The following is a 22,421-nucleotide window of genomic DNA, read 5'->3' on the forward strand; positions in this document are numbered from 1 at the left end:
TGGGAATTAAGGCTTCAGATTCAGAAAGTATTCTTACTTTGCATAGAGTGCCACACCTAGCACTTAGTGGCAATTTTAAACTTGGCCTGACTTTGGTTTTTGTTTTGTTACAAAACTGGGAAGACAGCTGATGTTATCTCAGTTTTCAGCCACTTATATAGTTACACTCTGTATACTTGCAATTTTAAGTGCTAGGTTGTTTTTTTTTTTCTTACATGTAGAAGTTACTTAGAATTATAGAGATTCTTGAATTCCTTTTTAAATTTACACACATATTTTTGATTTATGCCTTTTTAAATGAGGCGTAAGCCAAATTTAGTATTTTGTCTGGACAGTAGTGTAGCTCATATGGTGGATTTCTTTAGTAATCCTGTCCTCCTTTCAGAGTTTGTTGGGTTTTTTTAACTTAGAAAATATTTCCTACAGGATTATAAGCAATATGAAAGGGGTTGGTATTTTTTATTCAGAGTTTCAAAACACATAAGGAGGTTTCTTAGAAGCGTACTTTCCTTTAAATTCCAAATAAATCACTGGTATGACTCTCAATTATTTAGTTTCATGGTTATCTTATTCAGAATTGTTAGCAAACTAAAATTTGGTTAGAAGCGCTTAAAAGGGGAGAATATTTGCTGTGGTTTTCTACTAGCATAGTAATGCATTTCTTGAAAAAGCTTGGACAAATTTTAAGTATTCTATGTAACTGTAATATTTTTTAAGGGTAGATGTATGAGTGGTACATTGGGCTTATGTTGGTAAAAGTTCAATAGCATTTTCATAACGGCTATAATGGGTATAATGGATGTGATTTTTTCAGTGCGTTTCTTTTCTCTTGTGTAGCCTTGCCAGGTGATATATCAAGTTTGCCATGAATCTGTGGAAAGGCTGATACAATATGGTATTCTTCTGGTGGCCGAGGTAAGGTGATAGAGATACTAAATTGATTTTGTTTCTTTTACTTGGGTTTAGCCATAGGTGGTTGGTGCTGCTTAGTTGTTAGTCTTGTTCTAAATATATGCTGTTACTAAAAGCTTGTAACCACTTAAAAAGTCCAGGATTAATACTGCTTCATTCTTGCATTTATAAGCATCAGATATTTGGGTATAGTCATCCTGAGATGCTTTGAATGACTCTGTGTGTAATTTCATTTTACTATTAAACCTACTGAGACAGATGCATTTTGTACTGTCTTGTAAGATGGGGATTTATTTTATTATTGAAGCCCTTTCACATTATAGCATAGCTACATGGATGTTTCCTTTCTACTCTAAAGGAGCCAGTAGTCCAGATCTTTTGTCATTCTTTGATGCCTTTGCATTTATCTAAAAATTATTTTAAACCTCCTCTGCTAGGACAGTTTGCAGTTGCAGGGATGTACTGGAGCTGCTGTCTGGTGTGATCTACCAGAGGTGTACAGTGTAAAGAAAACCTGTGCACCAGGGAGCAGCTGACCAGGTGTACCTTTGCTTCCCAAACTTTTTGTGCACAGAGAAGAAACCTTTGTGCCCAGGAGGAAGCAACAAAATTAAAAGAGCAAGTGGAAAAGAGTTACGTATTTGGCTGCTTTCATCTTGCAACTGTCCAGTTTCAAAGGAAACTTAAAGTTGCTTCTGGTGTATTTGTCAATGGCCACAGCTTCACTCTAATTTTGCTGTATACCTTTTGATACAGGCTGCCATTTTTAATGTATGTAACCATAGGTACTATTTACTTGACATACCTGGATATTAAACATCTTCTTTGGTGTTACTTCTGCTTTCTTTAATCTAAGTACTGACATGTTGTTATGCATTAGCTTGTAACTATTAGCATTCATCTTTGGCTTTATCTAAGAATCAGAGGATTAGGAAGAAACCTAAGAAGAAACCAGCAATGTTCCATTGCTGGGGACAGATGAGGAAAATAGCTGCGGACAGCAGTAGATATGCACCTCTGTCAACTCAAGATGACATGAAACTTGTCTTGAGGATTCTTCTTTAAGTTTCTGTTGCTGAGTCTGGTACTTTGCTGTTTATAGCTAGGATGTAGCTAGCTATGAGGCATTATATAAATATTTGTCTGAGTTGTTTGATATATACCACCAGTGCAACATTCGAGTGCTTAAAAAGGAGATACATTTCATCAGTAATTTTCTCTAAACTTAGAAAACTTATGTACCTGCTTGCTTCTTTTAAAATACTATTAATTTGCATAATCAGTACAAGCACTGTAAGCAACAATTCTTTCCTGAATTTGAAGAGGAATTCAGATACCTTTAGGAAAGGTATCTAGCTTTTGTCCCTTCTAATTATTTCATTTCACTACTGATGTTAACACGTTGATAGATTTCCCATTAAATTGAGCTAGATTGATCCATGCTTTTAAAAAAATTATTTTTCCTCCGATTTTAGTATCTGCTTCAAAAACTAAGAAAACTTCCTCATGCATAGTGATCTCTTTGATATTCTTAAAACTTATTTTGTGGCCTTTGCTTCATTCCAAATAAAACACTTGGTGGGAGTATAAGACTGGGGGAACGTAGTTTTTCATTTGCTGCAAAGGCCTTTTCCTTTGTCATGAGCATTACAACAGAAATAACATCTAAGAGTTGTCCATTTGTATTCAGTCTTGGCTGTTTCTCATTTCTAAATGAAATAAGGGAGTCGTTCCTCAGAGACTTAGCACTAGTGACTTTCTGTTCTTCTACTTTGAGCAAAACAGATAATGAAGAATGATTTACACTGAGGTGTCCCTTTTTCTTTGGAGTGTGTGTTTACTATTTCTCAAACTCATTTCTGAAGATGCTTTGTTAGAATTGAATGTTGTATGAGACATTGATCATCAGGTGGAGTATTTCTGTTGCACCACAGTTACTTTACACCTGAACTTCTGATGTACCTGCATTATTGCACAACAGAACAAAATCACTATTTGAGTACATCTAGTATGTATGAATCTGTGCTTATAGCCTCGGGCAGATTACCTCACTATGCCCTTGCAAGGGAATTTTACAGTACTTTACAACTTTTAAAAGCACTTCACTAATGAATGGTTTTACTAAAATAGATGGGTTTACTATGTATTAGAAAAGCAAACAATTAACTCTTTCCCCTCACAATACTAAAGCTAAGAAATCCCACCAATGGTATTCTTGCTGTCATGCACTCGTCTCAAAAGCCTGAAGTAATGTATACTTCCCTAGGACACCTCCCTGCTAATATGTACAAATGTAAATCTGTGTCTTACTTGGAGGGCAGATTACTGTGGGGCATCTGGAGGCTAAACTTGGATGGTGCTTGTCATGGTGATTAGCAGGAGGGAATTGCTGTGGTGTAACAGATGGAGAGGTCATAGTGTCTCAACATGATCAAGGTTTGAACAGTTTGGGGCCTTTGTGATTCAAACTGGCACATGGGGACAAATACAAGAACAGCATCATTGGAGACAGTAAGTTACCACATCCGAGTAGCAACCGGACAAATTCTAAATTAGTTGAGATTTTAGCTTTTGTAATATAACACAGAGTCTTCTATCCTGTCTTTAATGCAGCAGTAGTATAGAGGTTAGGAACATCCGTGTCCAGATAGCATCTCAGCATTTTATCCTAACACAACACTTTCTTGGCAACTGCTACTTCATGGCCTCTGTTAGGAAAGTTCAGCAATACTTGCAAAGATTTTCACTTTCATATGTCAGGCAAATGAAAGGTAGTCTTTTTCACCAAATGTGTCTTCTCTTTCCTTAACTCTGTCTATAATTGGGTTTTGCCTGCTTTCATAAAATATTGGTTAATGAATGGATTGGTTTAGTCAGATAAGATTATAAAATCTATTGTTTGCCTGGATTTGTTGGTTTTTTTACCTATTTACTACCTTTTCTTTCAAATTTAAGCAGGATGATCAGGAGGATGTTAGTCCTAGTCTTACAGAGCAGCAGTGGGATAAAAAGCTCCCTGAACCATTATCCTGGCGAAGTGATGAGGAAGATGAAGACAGTGATTTTGGAGAAGAGCAGAGAGATTGCTACCTGAAGGTAATATTATCTTAAGGCTAATAACATTGAAGCCTATTGAAAAAGATACAAAATACTTCTCTAGTTCAGGATATATAATGATGATTATTTTTTATTATTATTATTTTTGTTGATTCACAGTATTAGTCTGTTGTATTTTGCTTCAGTCAGTAGAACACCTTTTTCTCCTTCCTTTGGGGAAAACAACTGAAAAAACCATCAAATGATATTTCAGGGAGGTGGAAGGGCAGTGGTTAGTGTCGTGAAAACTGGAAAAGGCTCAAGTATTTTGGTGTCTAAATGTATTATTCTTTACTGACAGCACACACTCTAAAAGTGGCACATTTTGCTGGTATTCATTTTCAACCTAAATTTCACCTCATAGATTGGTCATGTTGATTTTTTAGGGTAACTTGTTACCACTTAGAAACTTATGTCCATCTCTGTGAATGTTTTGGCAACCCTTCTGTTGGCTGCAGAGCAGAACAATGTCTTTAATGCCATCTTAGGAAAACAATTATTAATATCCTGGAGGAGAAAAAAGTAGCACATCTACAATGTGTGGTGCCAGTTTTGTCCCTCATGGTAAACTGCTTTTTTTTTCTTACGCTTTTATAAATGTGCTGTATTGTGTCCCCATACTCTTTTTTTGTTCTAGGAATTATTTGGACTGCTGTTTTGCTGTGTGCTGCATTGCAGGTCATTTCTTGTTTCTGCTGGTCTCTGTCACTTAAGAAGCTCTTGTTCCCCTTTCTTAGGTGAGCCAGTCTCAAGAGCACCAGCAGTACATCACTTTCCTGCAGAGGTTGTTGGGACCTTTACTGGAGGCATATAGCTCTGCTGTTATCTTCGTGCACAATTTTAGTGGTCCTGTTTCAGAGTCTGAATACCTTCAGAAGTTACACAGGCACTTAATAAGCAGGACGGAGAAGAATGTTGCTGTATATGGTATGTGAAACTGATTTTGGAGCTGAATTTGATGAATTCTGTTTCTCCTATCACAAGGTAGCCCAAATTCAGTTGCAGTTTGTTTATTTCTGGGTTTTCTTTCTTGCAGCTGAGAGTGCTACCTACAGTCATGTGAAAAATGCAGTGAAAGTCTTCAAGGAAATTGGGGTAAGTGGTGATCAAATTTGGAGGCTGTTAAGTTTAATTTTACTAATAAGCCCAATTTAGACAATTCGTGGAAAACGGTCAGTGTCAGCTTAAAACACATGAATGTATCTGTGCAAATGTATTGTGGGTTTTGAGCATTTTGTTTTCCTTAAAGCTCAGGGCTGTTGGAAAAGAGCACACACTGCAGAACAGGGCACTTATTTCCCCAGAGAAAACTTGTCTAGATGAGGGCTAGGTGACTAGGCATTTTTATTCACAGCAGATGGAGTTTCTCTGCTTTACACTGTGTCCTTATTGGGCATCAGTGACCATTTTGGAAGGCTGAGAGCATGCTCTGTGCATAGTTATAGCTAAATCTAAGTTTGAAGCACTACTTTAATCTTCAAAAACTGTTATTGAATTTTGTCTTAGCAGTAATTGATGTTTCAGCAAACCATCCTAATAGACCTCCAGTGTCTACCATCAGGATACCGATCTTCCTTAAAATAACAGACCAGTTTTGCACTTCACCACTGTCATTTTAAACTGCTTATCTAGATTTTGCAAATGAGGTGGTTTCATGAAAATGACATATCTTTCTCAATGGCAGGTGAGACTTAGCATTACAATTTTGAAAGCATCAGCATTTAGGCAAATTATTGTTAGGTAAGCATTTTGAAGTCTTTGTCCTTGAATGCTGTTGTATTAAATGCTCATGAGCTTGTAGTAAAACCTATAGTAAAGGTATATTCCTGTAAACAGACTGTAGGAGCTGTGAAAAAAGCACTCTTGAGTGCATATTTTGTCCCTTCCTGTTAGGAACTGGTTGTTTTGGCACACCGTGCTTATTTCTGAGTTTCTGTTCTTCTTAGCACTTTAAGTGCTTCAACACTAAGTGGATTCTAATGATATCTTAAAGGTATTGGCCATTTAAGCTTTCAAGAAAAGGCAGGAGGGGGAAGTAAATGAGGGCAAATTCAGTATAGAGCATAAACATTTAATCACAAAGGACGTTCCATGAACATGGTGATACTTACATATATTCATGCTGTGCTTTAGGTTTTCAATCAGACGAAACAAAGAAGAGACACCATTTTGGAACTAGGTACTACGTTCCTACCTCAGCGCAACAGGCAAAAACTACTGGAATTCATCATGAGTTTCATGGTATTATAGACGACATGTAGCACCTTTGCCCAGGGACATGAAGACAGGTTTTGAGACTGTGTCAAAGCCTGGGGACATTTGCTAATCCTTCAGAATGTAAGGTGCCACTGTCTGGGTAAGGCCTTCTCTGACTTGAACTACTGGAAGACAAGTGCCTTCTTATGTATGCATTTTATGGGTTTCTTACAGTCCCAATCCTGTTGTAATACAGTGATACTCAGATGACACTTTGGATACAAGTAATTAAACATGTTGCAAAAAATGAGATAAATTATTAGAATTAGGTTTAAAATGAAGAATGAAGTTTTATCAGTGTTATATTTTAAGTATACTTTTAAAGACTGTAACAGATGCACAAATACACTTATTTGTGATCTGTAGCTAACCATGAGATCTTGAGTTTAGTGGCAACACAGCTTATGGCATAAACAAGTAACTTCCATTCCGATTCAGTTTTATTATTTTAAATGGTTTAAAAGTTTTGCTTAGGCAGGTTAAATATTTCATGGATAAAGCCATAGATTTTCGTAAATATTAACATAAATGCCAAAATTCTAATGAGAATAACAGTTAAGTTACAGACATCTAAGAATAATGAAAATGTAGCAGGTGATTGTGAGAAAAATTGTTAGCAGGCACACCTTGCACTATTAGGGCTGTGTAGTGCAGTGGTAAATTGCACTAATCACTTCTGTCATGAAGAACGTGAGAGTAGTGTTCTTGTTTTTATTATGGCATCTGTGGTTCAGCCAGGTCAGGTGACAGTTGCCTGAATGTGAATATCTTGTAAAATCTTAGATTATTATTTAATTGAAAAAAGCTATTAAGTTGTGGGTTTGCTTTTGGTTGTTGGGTTTTTTATGTTTTGTTTTTTTTAATTAGTAGGATGTCATAGTTTTTTTTAAAGTGGAGTAAGGACTTGATTTGGTGAAATATTTTTTAATTTTGGCCCTAAAAATTTCAGCAATAATTTCTGCAATTCTTTGGAAACAAGTGTTCATACTGTATGCTGTTGCTGAGCAGTTCTAAATTGGCATGAAGTAGTAACCTCTAGAAACACATAAACATCACAAACAATGTACTTTTGACTCTGACCTGACTGGCAAAAAAAAATTCAGACAAAACTGAATAATTAATAAATTCTGTCCTATGAAACAGGACTCTGGTCTTGCGATTTGATCCTTTTGCATGGAGGACTTGCACTGTAGATTTCATATTCTCTTCATGTGAGTGGAGATTAGATTGCAACCTGTGGTCCTGTATTTTAGTACAGCTGATCTAGCTGAAGCAATAACTTGGTGGTTTGTGAAGTTGGTTTGCTAGTGAAATGTGTTTTTCCTCCGTTGGATTGCCTCTGCTATGAGGGAAATGAAACATCTCAGTTGCTGCAATGTTCTGCTTGATTCTCACGTCCTGGCCTTGTGAGGAGAAAACCCCCCAAACTTCATCATTGTAGTGTCTGTTGCTTAACATAAATATGGAAAAGCATACTTGAATCCCAGCACTTGCACTGTTATGCCGGCACAAAACTGACGCACACAATTTGAGTTTGTGGCCAAGGAGCTTGTGTTTGTACTGCACATTTGTCAACGAGAGTATTTCTGTAATTTTTTTATTAAATGCTATTAATATTTGAAACCTGCAGTTTATAGTTTATTAGCATTATACTGTTAGCACTGTGAGACACGTGTTTTGTCACTAAACCAGGTGCTCTACAACACTTAAAGAATTTCTGAACCAAAGCTACATTAATACAGATAGAAACTGACCATAGAGTTGCTTTTGTTCTCATGTCCTTCTGCTGTCTCAGCAGGGTAGTGACTACATCAAACATAATTTGTTTTATTAAGTTTACTAGGTACTTAGAAAACAGTTTCATCTACTAGCTAATGTGCACTGTTTGTTAACCCAATGAGTGCTCCATACAGTTGTTTCATGTCAAAAAAAGACTAGGTGCTTCTGAATAACAAGCTCTAATAGTTTACTGCATTTCAGTAAATCTGAAGTGTGCTAACAAGCGAAGATCGTTCATCAAAAAGATTTTAAAAAATGAAGCAATATGAAGCAAACAAAACTTGAGTCATTAAGAATGTTCTGCCAACTGATGTTGGTAACCATAAAACCCAGGAGTACTGTGGTCACTGGAGTGTTCTGGCTAGGTGTTGCAACTAAGATAACTTATGGCTTACATGAAAAACAAAAAAAACCCCTTTAAAATTATCTGATTAATATAAATCAGTGACTGGGTAGGGTAATATTGCATGTGAATACACATTAATGAATACATTCAGTATGCAGAGGGAGGGGTTACCTCTACAACTGGTTCATGTTTGTATGAGAAAAGCTGCATGTGAGAAGTCAGTACTAGGAAGCATATGCCACTGGAAGCCTTTGCATTCTGCAGCAAGTGTGTATGTACACATATATGCAAGCGTGTATATTATCACACATGACAACTATGCTTTTCCCTGAAAATAAAGCACAGAATATAAAATTACCAGGCTGCAAAAGTCAAAAACAAAACCTAACACACTTTTGCACTGTATTTACACCTTCAGTGTCTTCTCATGTTTCCTCTCATGCTTTCTTTGCTGAAAGAATACCAGATTAAGTTAACTTCCAGAAAGTTAGCCAGTAAAGAAGGAAGGACTGGCCCTGAATTACCACAAATAGATTTTAGGAGTATTCTCTTACAAAGACTTACATGAGTCTTGTTATTCTTAAGAGCATATTACTCAGGTATGTAAGTCTTTCTGGGCCAGGATCTTTCATGGTATGAGAAACTTAATCTTCCTATATGCATCCTGTAGATCTCACATTTTTAGAGTGATGAAAATGTAGAATTGCACTTCTGTGCTGCCACAGCTACCCAGGCCCCCAGGGATCATGAATGTGTTAATACATTTACTTTCTACTCACACTGACGTCAGAGGCAGGTCTGCCTTCTCTCTGACAGTATAGGGCTTTATTCACCTGCCTGTGACTAAGAAGCATGTACACAGTTTTGTGTTCAACTGACTGCCTGCTCCACCCAGAGTATCAGAATCACCAGGTAGAAGAAGTTTGAGCTGGGAGGTGATGTAAGATGCTGTTGCTCATGTTTCTGTGCTAATGAGCCTGATACTGCTTCCTCAAAAATGTTACCATGTTTTACCTGTTATGTGTAATGCTGTGCCTGTTGTAGAAGCACAGAGGTGTACTGGAGTCATTTTAATAAATTAAACTGTTTGCTAATATGACATTTAACAATCTCTTCTAGTGTATTTTGTTTTATTGTTGGTTTGTGGGTTTTTTGTTTGTTTGTTTTAAATAACCTGCTTAGATAATTCATTCAATAACTTTGTCCCATTCCAGGTAGCTTCTGGAATTAAACCATGACAAGCTTTCGTTGCAGAGGTATCTCTACCAGAGTGTGTACTGCAGCAGAACCATTTAAAAAGCGGCTCAGGGTGACATTCTGACTCTTGAGTCACTGTTTTGTTGTGAAGGTGCCATTTTGCTTCTCTTTCCCCATCCCTTCAAGGCTCTTCTGTGCAGCTTCAGGAGCTGGGACAGCTCTGATACTGCAGACTGTCCCTTCTCATGGCGATGTTGAGCTGCCCTGAAGTCCAGTAAGCACCTGTCAGCAATTCTGATGGCATCTGGCAAATCTGAATCAATTGGAGCAGGGCTTTAATACAATAAAACCTGCACAGATGATCATTACTTAAATTGAGAAGGAGGGATGCTGTTTCACCCTTCAGAAAAAAAAAAAAAAAAGAAAAAGTTGTAATCAACTCATTCTTTAAGAGGCCCCTAGCGATGTTCACATGCAAGCAGGGCTCCATTAATTGACAACTCTAAGCTGAGGCAGGAAACGAAAATTCAATTACTGTCAATAGCTTGAATAAAACCCACTTCTTATTGGTGATGACCCTACATGTTATTCTTTCTGTAAATGTCTTCCTATTTCTCAGTCTTAAAATCCCAAATGTCAGATAAAGAACTTATCTCTGTTTTTTGCTTAATTCAGTTTTCTTGTAATAAAAGCTTGTCAGGCTTACTTAGAACGATCACTTGATTTGAGCTATCTGCTGTGTTCTCTCTTAAGATGCACCAGTTTTTCAGCAGCCCTGTATTTTCAAGGTAAGATGAACACTGATCTTGGGCTGAAGAAAAGACTCCAGGGGGACTTTATAGCAACATTCCAATACCTGAAAGGAACCTATAAGAAGGCTGGGGAAGACCTGTTCACAAGGGGTAATGGTTTCAAACTAGAGAAGTTCTAGGTTGGACATTAAGAAAAAGTTCTTTAATATGAGGGTGGTGGATCACTGGAACAGGTTGCCTACAGACTGGTTGGAGGCCCCATCCCTAGAGACATTGAAGGTTAGGCTTGAAGGGGCTCGGAGCAGTCTAAGTTGAAGATGTCCCTGCTTACTGTAGGGAGGTTGAACTAGATGACCTTTATAGGTCCCTTCCTACCCACGACATTCTATGATTCTATCTGAACTGCTGCCTGAAACATTTTCCATTCAGACTTTTATAGATGTTCATTCCACTTTGCATTTGCTGGGTCAGAAATATCATCCTTAATAATTGTTCTGTAACTTAGCCCACCTGTTAGTATAGTTGTTCAAAAAGTTTCATAGTTGATTCTGTCATTAGAATAAGGAACTTTCTGGCTTTTGGTAAGAAACACATATGGAATATTCTTGCTGGAGTTCAGACCCAAGAGACCATAAACTTTAAAAAGACTTAGATTTCATCTGCCATAAAGCATTGACAGTTACAGAAACAAAAGCTATTTAATTATTCATTGTGTAGCTATGAAGTATAAAATATATGCGTATGTAATTATGCAATAAAAGATGCATAATTGCTATGAGTAATTTGCACAAAAAAGGATGTTTTCTAGCATAGTAACAATATGGGTTCTTAAACTGATGTCATTTGCAATCTCTTGGCCTGAAATGCTTTACAGAATGACAATCTCTGATGAATGAGGAAACCTAAACATGGAGATCAGATAATGTGTCTAAGGCCATGGAGGGAGGCAGTGATACCTATTCTTTTGCTCCTGATTTACATGTCACTTCTGACATTGTCTTTTAGTTTTCATTAGCATGGGATGGTATTTTGAGGAAGGCTGCATATGTACGGCTACTAAGCAGATTTTTTTTTCTCCCCTTAAAGCACAGTTCACAGTCAGACTGGAATAATTGTGGAGTGGAAGAATTAGTAGTGAACATTATTCTCCTAGCATCTGTTCTGAGTCTTGTCTAGTCATTGTCTTCATTAGTGACCTGGGGAATGGAAGGAGATTGCTCTTTACAGTGGTAGATAACAAGGTGTGGGAGAGCCAGGCAGCGCACTGGAGGTTGTCATGATCCCGGTGGTAATGATACATTTTTCGAAAGATCTGAAGGCAAAAAGAATACAATTCAGCAGGGGAAGCAGAAGCTGTTACAACTGAGAGAAGAAAAACTAAATTCACAGGCACAGAAGAGCTAAACTGGCTGTGTAGCAATTCTTTGGAGAAAATTCCCATGTACTGGCAGATCACAAGCAGAACGCAAGTCAAAAAGGGCCTGCTGTTGTGGAAAGGGCAGAAGACGTGCAAAGGTACCTTACACCTGCACAAGTGACAAACACAGGGCAAAACTTTCCAGTGCATTCAAATTGATGTCTCAGCTGGGATGGCATGTTCTGTTTGAAGACCTCTGAAGGATGATACGGAGAAGACGGAAGGGAAAAATGCCTTTTGTTTTCCCCCTTGTGGAAAAGAAGAGAAGAATCTGGATTACTTCCTGGACATGGGAGAACCCAGGTAGGATAAAAGTAGTTAACTTGGTCTTCAGCTGCAGTGAAAAGAATGAGATACTCTAGAATCTTTACTGTAAGCATAGGCAGGCACCAAAAGATGTTGGCCTCAGTGTGCTGTTGTTTCCCTTGCTCTGGGTATATGGGGTCGCTGTCCCTGTGGGTTTTGCCATGCTGGGTCATGGTGAGCAGAATGGACAGGAGGTGAAACCCTGCCTTCCAGGTCTGAGTACCTTTCCTAGGAGAAGAGAAACAGGTTTGTGCAGAAGCAGCTTGTTCAGGCTGCTTTGACTGGTGGTCTGGCTGGCTCCTTATCCCTGAGACCTGAGATAAGACACAGCTCTAATACAGATTGTACTTCATGGAGTGATGTGTAGGAGACTCCTACCGCTGCCACCAGTTAAACTCCCAGTAACTGGAAAATGGCTGAGGAATCCTCCCGTGGGCATTTTCACCTTCTAGACTGTTCCTGGCAAATTACAAGAGGTTACAAATTAACCCTGTAATCTGTAACCCTGTAATTCAGAGATTACAATTTAACTCTACCCCTGCTTTGGGAAGGCTGAAACCTAAGTAATATTTCCTGAGTTTTGGGTTTACTGCTGCCTTGGCTATTGTTTTATCTCAGGAGTGCAGGCTCCAGTGATTGTATCTACCCAAGAAAAACAACATTTATAAATGCCATGAAGTTGACAGTGCCACTATTTTAGCATAATGCATTTTCTTTGGAACAATTTCCAGGATCCCCCAAAATACTTAAACAGCCTCTTCAACTGAGCTCTGTACTGTGTGATGGCTGCCATGTAATTGGTACTCAAGGTGGTTTTTTGTTAACAGATAGTTGGAGAGTGTCTGTACAATGCATTTCTCACCTTTGATTTTTGTTCTCCTTTAGATCAGGGTAAGGAAGGGCTGAGAGATTGGTTTTGCTCCCCAGTTAAGCATTTTGGTTGTCTGTGGAAAGTTTTACAGGTTCATCTTATGGTTACATTAGTATGACTTCTCTAAATGTAGCTGAATAATAACTTTAGCAGTGGTGATAGGTTTCTTTTTCAATCAGACTTGCTCTTGTTTCTGCAGGATGGAGAAGGCCAATTAAACTACTACCTGTCAGAAAGCTGTAAAAGCCCTTTTTCAGGTTGGTATTTCCCCTTCATTAAACTTAATTATCATAATTTAGCACCTTTGCCTACAAATATCATCCCTTGTCTCTCTGGGTGGCTGGGCATTTATAGCCTCCATTTCATCCTTGTGACCATTCCAGTTCCCAGGTGCTTCTCATAATCCTTAACAGCAACTGTAGACATGGTAATTAAAATAAAATAATATATTTTAATATATTTTTTTTTCTATCAGAACATCCAATTTCCTTAAAAACTGATGTGCTAAAAAGCAGGTATATTTCTGTCTGTGCTTCCTTATTTTGGCAAGGTCTTTGTGAAAGAGTTAAATTTGAAGAAAGACTTTGCATTGAAATAGTGGCTTGTTCAGTTTGGGGTTTTGAAAGTGAAGGTAGAACAAGCTTTTTCTCAAAAACATTTTATATAAAAACCCAACAAAATGATATTTCATTCATCGTCTTTTTGGAGACTGGCTTGATTAATCCAGTAATATTTGTTTTCCTGAATAAATGTTATCTGTTATTTTTGAAAACGTTCCCTGTTCTCTAGGAGTTTGGGAACTTTAGACATGTCTTGTGTTTACATTTTTTAATACTTACATACAATGTGAATTAATTCTAGTGGTAGGTTTTAGAAGTCCTCCGTTCTTCCGTCAAAAGTGTAAATTCTGTTCCTTTTACCCCAAAATGTTTATTTTTGTCCAAGAGCCTGAGAAAACTTTTAGGTATTAGGAGCATTCTATACCTTTACCAGCTGTAATCATTTACCCAAGTTGTAGTTTAAGGAAGTCTGAAACAAAGAAGCTTGGAAGTACTAGAAGCTAGTGTTTCTGGTTGTGCTCCAGAGACTTGAGAGCGAACCAGGTCAGGAGGTTGTGTGTGTGCTTATGTCTTTTAATTGGTTTATATGAAGTTACCCCTTTGCTGATGCAGAAGGCAGTAGACATGAAAAATGTTGGAACCAGTGACACATGTAGTTTATTTCCTGAACTAAGTAAATTAGGTGCAAATTGGTTATTAATAATTAAAAGCAAACTGCTAGATAAGATATTGGAGCAGCTTGTCTATCATTTTCAACCATTAAAAGATTAGCCTGAGCAAGGCAGTTTGAAGCTCCCTTATCTTTTATTAAAGCCTCACTTCTTTATTTATTAAATAATCAGATCTAACTGATGCAGCAGACTTGAGACATTGCTGTTATACCAGCCTGTTGTGTCCTGCCCTGCTGCAGACTTGGTCTAAGCTGAAAGGTGGCTTGGGTGCAAGAAGTGTTAGGTTTGGAGAACCTTCTGGATATATCCTGGGCACTTCCTTGGGCATTGTTGTTGTAGGTCAGGTGAGGAGGTGAAGGTGTGAAGAGTTTAGCAACAAGGAGAATCTTCCTTGGAGCAAGTGTGGGTGCTGTGGCAGGCACACTGGAACAGCAAGGGCCAGCTGAGAGAGTAGGGAGAAGCATGGAGAGTGTACAGTCCTGACACTCCTTATCAGGAGATAAAGGACTGAACTCCTGGCTCTGAAGGGAGCTCAAAATGTGATCCTGGGAAGAATACTTAATTATCTGTGTTAGAAAGTAATTAATTGCCCAGGAGGTGATGGCATGGTGGTGCCCTGTGGTACCCAGGTCCTGGAAGCAAGGCTGGAGAATGGACCTGTGCTTCCATGGTGCCACAGGTATTCCCATGCAGGTTGCTGTGCCGTTCTGTGCTGGTCATCCCGAGGTGCACCTCTGCCCCATCCCTGCCCCTGAGTGGGACAAGTGGTCAGCTGCTCCATGACAGTGATGGAGCATGTGGCTTGCACAGAGGGCTGCCAGCCTGGGCATGTTCAGCAGCATCACAGTAGGTAGGGTAAATGAGGGGGGAAGGCACAGTGAGACTCCCAATCCAACTCTCTCAGGGTGATTTTCTTCTTTAATATAAACCATGCTGTTCTCCCTGTTATTGTTGTGTGACTATAGCAATTTCCACAGTTCACATGGGCTCTGATACAGTAAGTTATTTCTCCTAACTCATTCTCTTACAGGGTGTTAAACTTGATTCTGACTGCTTCCTACTGTGTAAACCACATACAGGTTTTTTGTTTAAATTGCCTAAGAAAGCACTCTTTCCCCACTGTTTGCCTGGTTATGTGTTCAGACATAATGAGGTAAGAACTGCCTCTCAGATCTATCAGGGCTACAATAAACTGTGTAGTTTCCAAAGGAGATGCGTAGTTGCCACTTATGTCCATGGGTAAAAAATCCCAGTGGCTGGAAAACAGGGGATTAAGGACTTTGGTCCTGGCATTTTAAACCTTTTTCTTTAGAGGGATTTAGTAATTTTGCTAATAGACAAACACGGAAGAACCCAGTTCCATGTTCAGTGTGACCAGCAGATGGTGGTGGAGTTTCAGCTACAGCTGCAATTCCCACGAAGAGCCTGGACACCACCGTTCCCATACCTCAGCTCCATGGCTGTCCGTTAGAAACATCATTTCCTTGGCAGCCAAATGCACTATGTGCTTCACATGGAAAGCACTTTGTTTGGAGCTCATTTTATCTGTTTCTGTGATTTGTTTTTATAGTTGCACAAGTCAAGCTGTGTTTGACACCTGACACAAACACCCGCCACCACCTTAAAAGGCTATCTTTAATGTTTGAGGGCAAGGAGTGGTATTTATGCTGCTTCAAGAAAAAAAATTGCTTTAGAAGAGAGAGAAGCTCTTCACCTGGTCTTCCTCCTGCAACCTCTGGTCCAGAGAGAGATTTCAGAGAAAAGAAGTTGTCATTCCAAGTCTAGACCTGAGCATGCCTCCAGTTTGGAAGTGTCCCAGATGCAGGACCAGACTTGTGGGTTGCAAACGCTTATCAGATCCCACATCCTCCCACCCCATACAAACTGATGCCCCTGAAATATTAGCTAATCCATCCTGAGGGAGATTTACAGATACTAACGAAGCCACTGGAGGGCAGCTGTAAAACTCACAACTGCCCCCAAATGAATTGCTTCAGGCTTATTTTGTGCAGAAAACATTTCCCTTTTTATCTCTTACATTCCTTTTACTCTCACTCCATTGTTCTCAGACCCAGCATCTTTTTGAGCATCCAGGGCAGCACCTCCTTCTGCTCACATGCTGGCCTGCAGCAATGCATCCAATGCTACTGCTAACACCAGCTTGGACAAAAAACTAGAATTGTTTGCTACTTCTAGAAAATGCAGATTTGCTGCTTCCAGAAAATTCTGGAGCAGAACAAAACTCTTCTTCCCCTGTCTCTGAGCCTCTGCCCACTTGATCTGTGCACCCAGTCTCCCTGCAGCTCCTGCTGGAGGTTGCTGTTTCTGCTACCCAGCAAGGCACTGAGCACCACAGGCAACTTGGCCATTCAGCCTTTTAAAGCTCTGAAGGTTCTCCTCAGGGAACTGACTGCACCCCTGTGGTGAAAAGAGGAACACAAATATAATGCAGCCAGTGGTGCAGATCTGCTGCAGCACATTGCAGCCTGGCAGGAGATACCAAAGAGTGGAAGAGGCAGCAGTAGCAGAGAGGACTGGCTGGTGAGACCAGTTACCGACAGCGGGGCGATGCTGGTGGTGGGGCAGGCGAGGGTCTCAGCTTGACAGTCTGTTTTTATAGGCACAGCAGGAAGCAGGTGTTCTGAGGGGCACACAGAAGAGGACAAGAGGATGAACTTGATGGGTGAAGTGAAAACAAAACCAGCAAACTTAAACTGGAGAAATCTCTGCCAGCTCCCAGGATTGAAGAAGCCCAGTACTGGACCAAAAGCATACTGGAGCTGGTATCGGGGCAGGAAAGGGAAGGCAAAAGAGACCCACAAGTGCCAGCACTTCAATCAGAGCATGGTGCCTTGGCACCACAGCTCAGGAGCTAAGTCCTGGTGATCCCTTTTCTTGACATAGAGCAGAAACATTATCTTTTCAACATCTCTGGGAAGCGGTTGTAGGCATTGCAAGTTAAGAAATAAAACAACTTCTAACTTTGTGGCAGGAGCAGCTGCTCTTCCCCACACGAGGGGTGGGAGTAGTGTTTGGATCAAGCAGCAGGAGGTGTCTGCTGTGGAGAGGCAGCCACATCCCTGAGGATCCCAGCTGTGGGGCACTGGGGGCTGGCAGGCCTGCACTGCTGAGTCGCTGCTGGAGGAGATGGCCTCAGGTTACTCAGAGAATTACACCAAATGCCATTAAATCATTCCACATTAGACAAATCTCTGCTCTGGATGGTTTCTCTTTTCCAGCATGGTTGAGTGGAGATACAAACCCTCACAAGCACTCTCTTTCTTTATAATTTTTCTCTGCATGGTAGATGAGACCTGAAAAAATAAACACGCATGTTTCCCTGTGGGCTATGATGTTCCTCTAACTGCTGCTTTTGTTTGCCAGCTGTAACACATCCCTTCCAGTCCAGTGCCTTTGCTGTTGTCACTGTGATCCCCATTGCATCTCTCTGGTACTGCCCTGCAGCAGCATGGGATGGTTGCCATTCTGCTTCAGCCTCAGTTAAACAGTTTGTTATTTCTTTGTTGTCACCAAAAGCTGTTTGCAAGAATGAGGCACGTAGAAACTACATATCATCAAGAGCCCTTGAGAGCCTCAGTCCGTTCTGCTCTGCTCGGGGTTGTGCTTGGCAATTTTAAGAAATCAGGTTCTTCAGACAGCTGAGATACCTGTCTTCTTTTCCAGATAATTCCAACCAACTTTCACAAGTCAGAGTAACTGCAGATGTAGCAACAAGCTGTAATATCATCACTGTGCAGTTCAACTTGTTCAATGTTCAAGTCACAGCAATCGTGTGGCTGAACAACGTCCACCAGCACACCGGCCCCTCCAGCTACTGCTGCCACCACCAGGTGCCCCATGGGAGAGGTTAAGGGCTGCAAGACGTATGAAGAGGTGGTGGTGAGAGGAGACAGGAGACAAATTCACAGGAAATGACATTTCATTGGTTTCGCTGTTCCTGGGATGCCATCCTTTACAAGTATAAATAGGTTATCTGCTCTTTTTAAATTCCCTGTGTTACTGGCTTCTGGGCATTGGCTGTTTCCACACAACCCACAGGGGACAGAATTGCTGCAGGAAAAACAAGGGGAAAAATGAGTCTTTAACTTGACCTGCAACATCAGAGAGTGTGAAAAATTGTGAGTGTTTTTGTAGAGCTTTTATATCATCATCCTTTTCAACTGAGCATCCTGAATGCTTTATAAATATTAATTAAGTCTCATGTGGCTCCTCTGAATTACATAAAACCAGAAATTGTCTCATCCATCAGAAGAGAGGATCCAGAAGCTACTTAACAATTTGAGACAGCAATAAATGACACCAACTCAGTGAATAAGAACATAATACCTGCTTGAACCTTCTGGACAAGAGAAAAATTTGAGCAACTGGACTGTAACTTTCCACCCTTACAAAAACATCGCATTGCATCACAAAGGGCTGTGTGAGGACCTCTTTTTCCATACCATCTTCTGTCTCTTCTTTCACTTTGTGGGAAAAAATTGTCTCCCTGGGTGAACTTTATTTAAGATTAGGATTTTAAGAGAAAGCATCCAAAAAGGGAAAGTGCTCATAAAATCCTCACTCTCTCCTAATCCTAAAACATTATCTAAGGCTGACAGGTGCTGAAAGGAGGAAGAGAGGGTTGGGCCAGAAGAATGGAGGTGCTGAGGGGGTGCAGTGGTTGAGGGAGCTCCCTGGAGGAGTGTGGGTCTGGGAGAGGATCGTGAAGCCAGGCACGATGCGGAAATTTCATTGGGCAGCAGAACAGAGTGACTTAAAGGGCTGCCAAGGTAGTATCGGTGCACAGGCAATGCTGCTTATTTAGGAAGGAATTTCAAGATTATTCCCACTCGTTAGGGTCACAGAGGCTCACCCAAAGAGCTGAGCTAAGATCAAACTGCTTGCCAAGTCAGGCACTAGGTAAATTACATACCACACCCAGCTGAAGAATTTTGGTTTGGACTCCAGTTCATTAAAAAGTCTGACTCAAAGCAGAGACTGGCACTTAGTAAATGCAGAGAAGCATCAGTTGTTTACTCAAGTTTCTCATCTCCTACTGAAATTATTCTTATTTTCTCTTTCAAATGCTGAGAAAGACACTGGATTTATTGTTTCTCCAGCTGGACTTCTCCAGACGTGTCTTTTAAAGCCACTCTGGAGTAATGTTTTCTAATAAAATGACTGTGGACCATGATAAAAATGAAGTACAGTGCAAAAAATAGTCTGTGTTGGAAAATTAAGGGATTTTTAAAATTTTTTTTTTTTGTGGTAGAGAATATAAGTGAAGGCAGTCTTGGAATGTTCTAAAATGTCAGTGAGTACAGAAGAGATGCTAGAGATGTTATTTATTTGTCAGTGCTGCTGACTTCTTATATAGAAATTAGTTACAGAAAAGGACTTTCATGGCCTTATGGGCATCAAGCTGCTAATGAACCATCAATGCTTGCACAGCCAGACAGCTGCATTAGCTAGAGCTTAGGTGGTTTTTCCCTTCTGCTGAGCACTTAAGAGGCCACATCTGGAATAATGTGCCAAAATTCCTTCTCCCATCCCCAAAACAAAGGCTTGTTCTACCCTGCCTGCTCTCAGGAGACAACAAAAGATACAAGGGAAATTTCTATTAGATACCAGGAAAAGAACCACACTGTGAAGGCAGTGAAACCCTAGGGCAAGGGCTCAGGGAGGCTGTTGAATCTCTGTCCTTGCAGTTGTCACACACCAGACTTGAAAAGGTGCTGAGCAGCCTGTCCTAAGCTGGCCCTGCTTCGAGGCATGGTGGGCTGATGTTGGGCCACCTGACTGCTAGAGGTCCTTCCCAACCTCAGTTATACTATTATTTTGTTTCTGATGGGAACTGGAGCAGACCTGTGGTATCTGTATTTTTTAGTGCTCTATGTTTTTTTAGTGCATGCTTAGACAAATTAACAGACATGAACAGCCTTTGAGACTGTTGCTGTAAGAATTATGATCATATGTAAGGTCGTGATTGTTCTGCTTCTTTGAAAATGGAAAAGTGGAACTGTGTTTCTTATTTTAATTCATTTCTTCACTATACATGAATTTACCTCTGTTGAGTTTTAATCTACTGTGAATTTTCTGGCTTTGTTTCCTGTAGAACTTCTTTTGAAGAGCCCTTGTAAAGAATTGCATGGACTTTGAATGGAAACGAAAGATAATTCAAAGCACAGATCTGTTAATCCTGAGTCTCAGTACTACCTCTTAATATACAGTGCTAAAATATGCAAAATTATAGCAATAAGTTATGGCGTGGCTGCAATGAATCTGTTATTAGCTCAAGCAAGGCACAATAAATGAAGTGTGATAAAGGAGGAAGGAGGTGAAAGTGAATTTATTTTTATTTAAATGGTCCCAGTTCAATGAATTCTCTGCACTCTTGGCACAATAACCCAACCAATGGCTGGTTCTGTGAAATAAGAGGATTGACAATGTTGTAATGCATTTCATTTTACAATAGTTGTTTTCCTACACACAATATTTGTACAGGAAAACTAATAATACTTGAATTAGTATGTAAAAATGAAGTTACTTATTAGGTAGATTCCTCTGTGCTTATCCTCTGTATGACCCATACATCTTGGGAAGTTTCTGTTGGGTTTTTTTGTGTGCAGCAATACAAACAGGAAAAAAGTGGTACAGCAGTACATTGCAAAGAAACAAATGGCAATCACAGTAAAACACAGTGCTGGGAGTGGCGCTGCTGGGTTATAACTTTGTCCTCATCCAAAACAGTTTTTGAACAGCACTATTATTTTCCAGTGACATGAAGGAGGATTTCAGCAGTGATCTCACCATTTGTCTTTGTTGCCATTAATGGTTTTGCTTCCAGGTAAAGCAACAGACAACAAATATACACACAGTACCCAGCAAATTCTTTCTCTTAATTTCTTTTCCCTTTTTGTTTTTAACATTACCAGCTCCCCTTATAGATAACAATGTGTCAGCATTGCCATTGAAAACCTCTGGTTCTGTTTTTATATATGTACTGTAAAAATATTTGCTTCAAGATTCAAATTTGTTTTCCAGAGTCTTTCTCATGAGATTCTGTAAAGCATCTAATGAATTCATAAAAATATGTTAGGCCCTGCTCCAGCTCTTGGATTTAGTCCATTGAATCTGCAACACAAAAGTTTACTAAAGATAATGTTGATGCACTTTTATTAGTGAATTTCTTATAGAGCCTATTATGAATTTGTTACCAGATTTGCTCTTTATAGCTTTATTTGTGCTTATCACTAATCAAAAAGCAAGCTTGTTTTTTCTGCTGCTTTAGAAATTTATCATAGACTTGGATATTCAACACACTCTTGGGAATCTCAGAAAGGTTATTGCACACTTATATACTTGCACAACTCTCACATTGCCCTTACTACAACCTCTCCAGCCTGCTTGTTTTAAATATTTCCAGAAGGATTTTGAATGACACGAGTTGGAGCTGCCTGGCATGGATCTTTAAACAATGTTACTACACCTACACCATCTCCCCGTGGAGGATTTCAGTTCTGCAGAGTAACTCTCCAAAGCAGCTGAGGGAATCAGGTTTTCGGAAGAAGCGTGAGAACTCAGCATTTTTGTTTGCTCGGAAGAGCTGAAACAAAGCAGATTATCCATGGTATTGTAGAGTTAATAAACACAACTCTTAAAATGACTCTAATTTCTGTGAAGTATAGGCATGCAGGATTTTTACTGCTGGAATAAAGCCTGGTCTGTGTCATCCTGCCTCTAGCAGCTTCTGGGAGCGTGTGCTGAGATGCAAGTCCAAGAAACCCCACAGTTAAATAACTCACCCAAAGGAAATGTTTATTCCCAGATCTCCACAGTTTGAGGCTGAGAATACAGGCTGAAACACAGGACAGCTTTTATTGTGTGATCTTCCTTATCTTTCAGTGCTGTGGCATCGAACAATGCAATGAGTTTCAAAGGCTCATTAGCGTTTGCATGAATTGCTTCTCTCCCAGACAAACTGACATGCATTTCCTCTGACCAGTTTGCTGTGGGCTGGATTGGTTTCTTCCTTTCATAAGGGTGTAAACAGGAGAGCTCTATTTCCCTTTCCATGTGCCACTCGTATTTTACCTAATGTTCTATATGATTGCCAGGTCCTTGCAATACATTGTTAAATATTTTTATTCTATTGTGATGGGCAATGGTAAATGAAGTCGATGAATTCAGTGACACATGAGAAGCCTGAGGATGCCTGGAAAGTCAGCAGCAAAGGAAAACAGCTACTATAGCTTCTA

At 39.7% G+C, this 22,421-nt stretch overlaps 1 protein-coding gene across 8 annotated transcripts in view; it reads left to right on the forward strand.

Annotated features, from left to right (window-relative positions):
• GPAM (glycerol-3-phosphate acyltransferase, mitochondrial) overlaps nucleotides 1-9,498 on the forward strand; it is a 50,184-nt gene extending 40,686 nt beyond the window's left edge. For 7 of the 8 annotated variants that reach the window (XM_051616735.1, XM_051616740.1, XM_051616736.1 and 4 more), the window contains 5 exons: nucleotides 838-915; nucleotides 3,868-4,008; nucleotides 4,746-4,935; nucleotides 5,045-5,103; nucleotides 6,142-9,498. In XM_051616735.1, the coding sequence (XP_051472695.1) occupies nucleotides 838-915; nucleotides 3,868-4,008; nucleotides 4,746-4,935; nucleotides 5,045-5,103; nucleotides 6,142-6,258 (585 nt within the window). In that variant the 3' untranslated portion in view covers nucleotides 6,259-9,498. The remainder of the gene's footprint in view (nucleotides 1-837; nucleotides 916-3,867; nucleotides 4,009-4,745; nucleotides 4,936-5,044; nucleotides 5,104-6,141) is intronic. The other variant, XM_051616742.1, reaches the window with a different exon arrangement.
• The last annotated feature ends 12,923 nt before the right edge of the window (nucleotides 9,499-22,421 follow it).

Source organism: Apus apus, chromosome 4, assembly GCF_020740795.1.
Source record: "Apus apus isolate bApuApu2 chromosome 4, bApuApu2.pri.cur, whole genome shotgun sequence".
NCBI lineage: Eukaryota > Metazoa > Chordata > Aves > Apodiformes > Apodidae > Apus > Apus apus.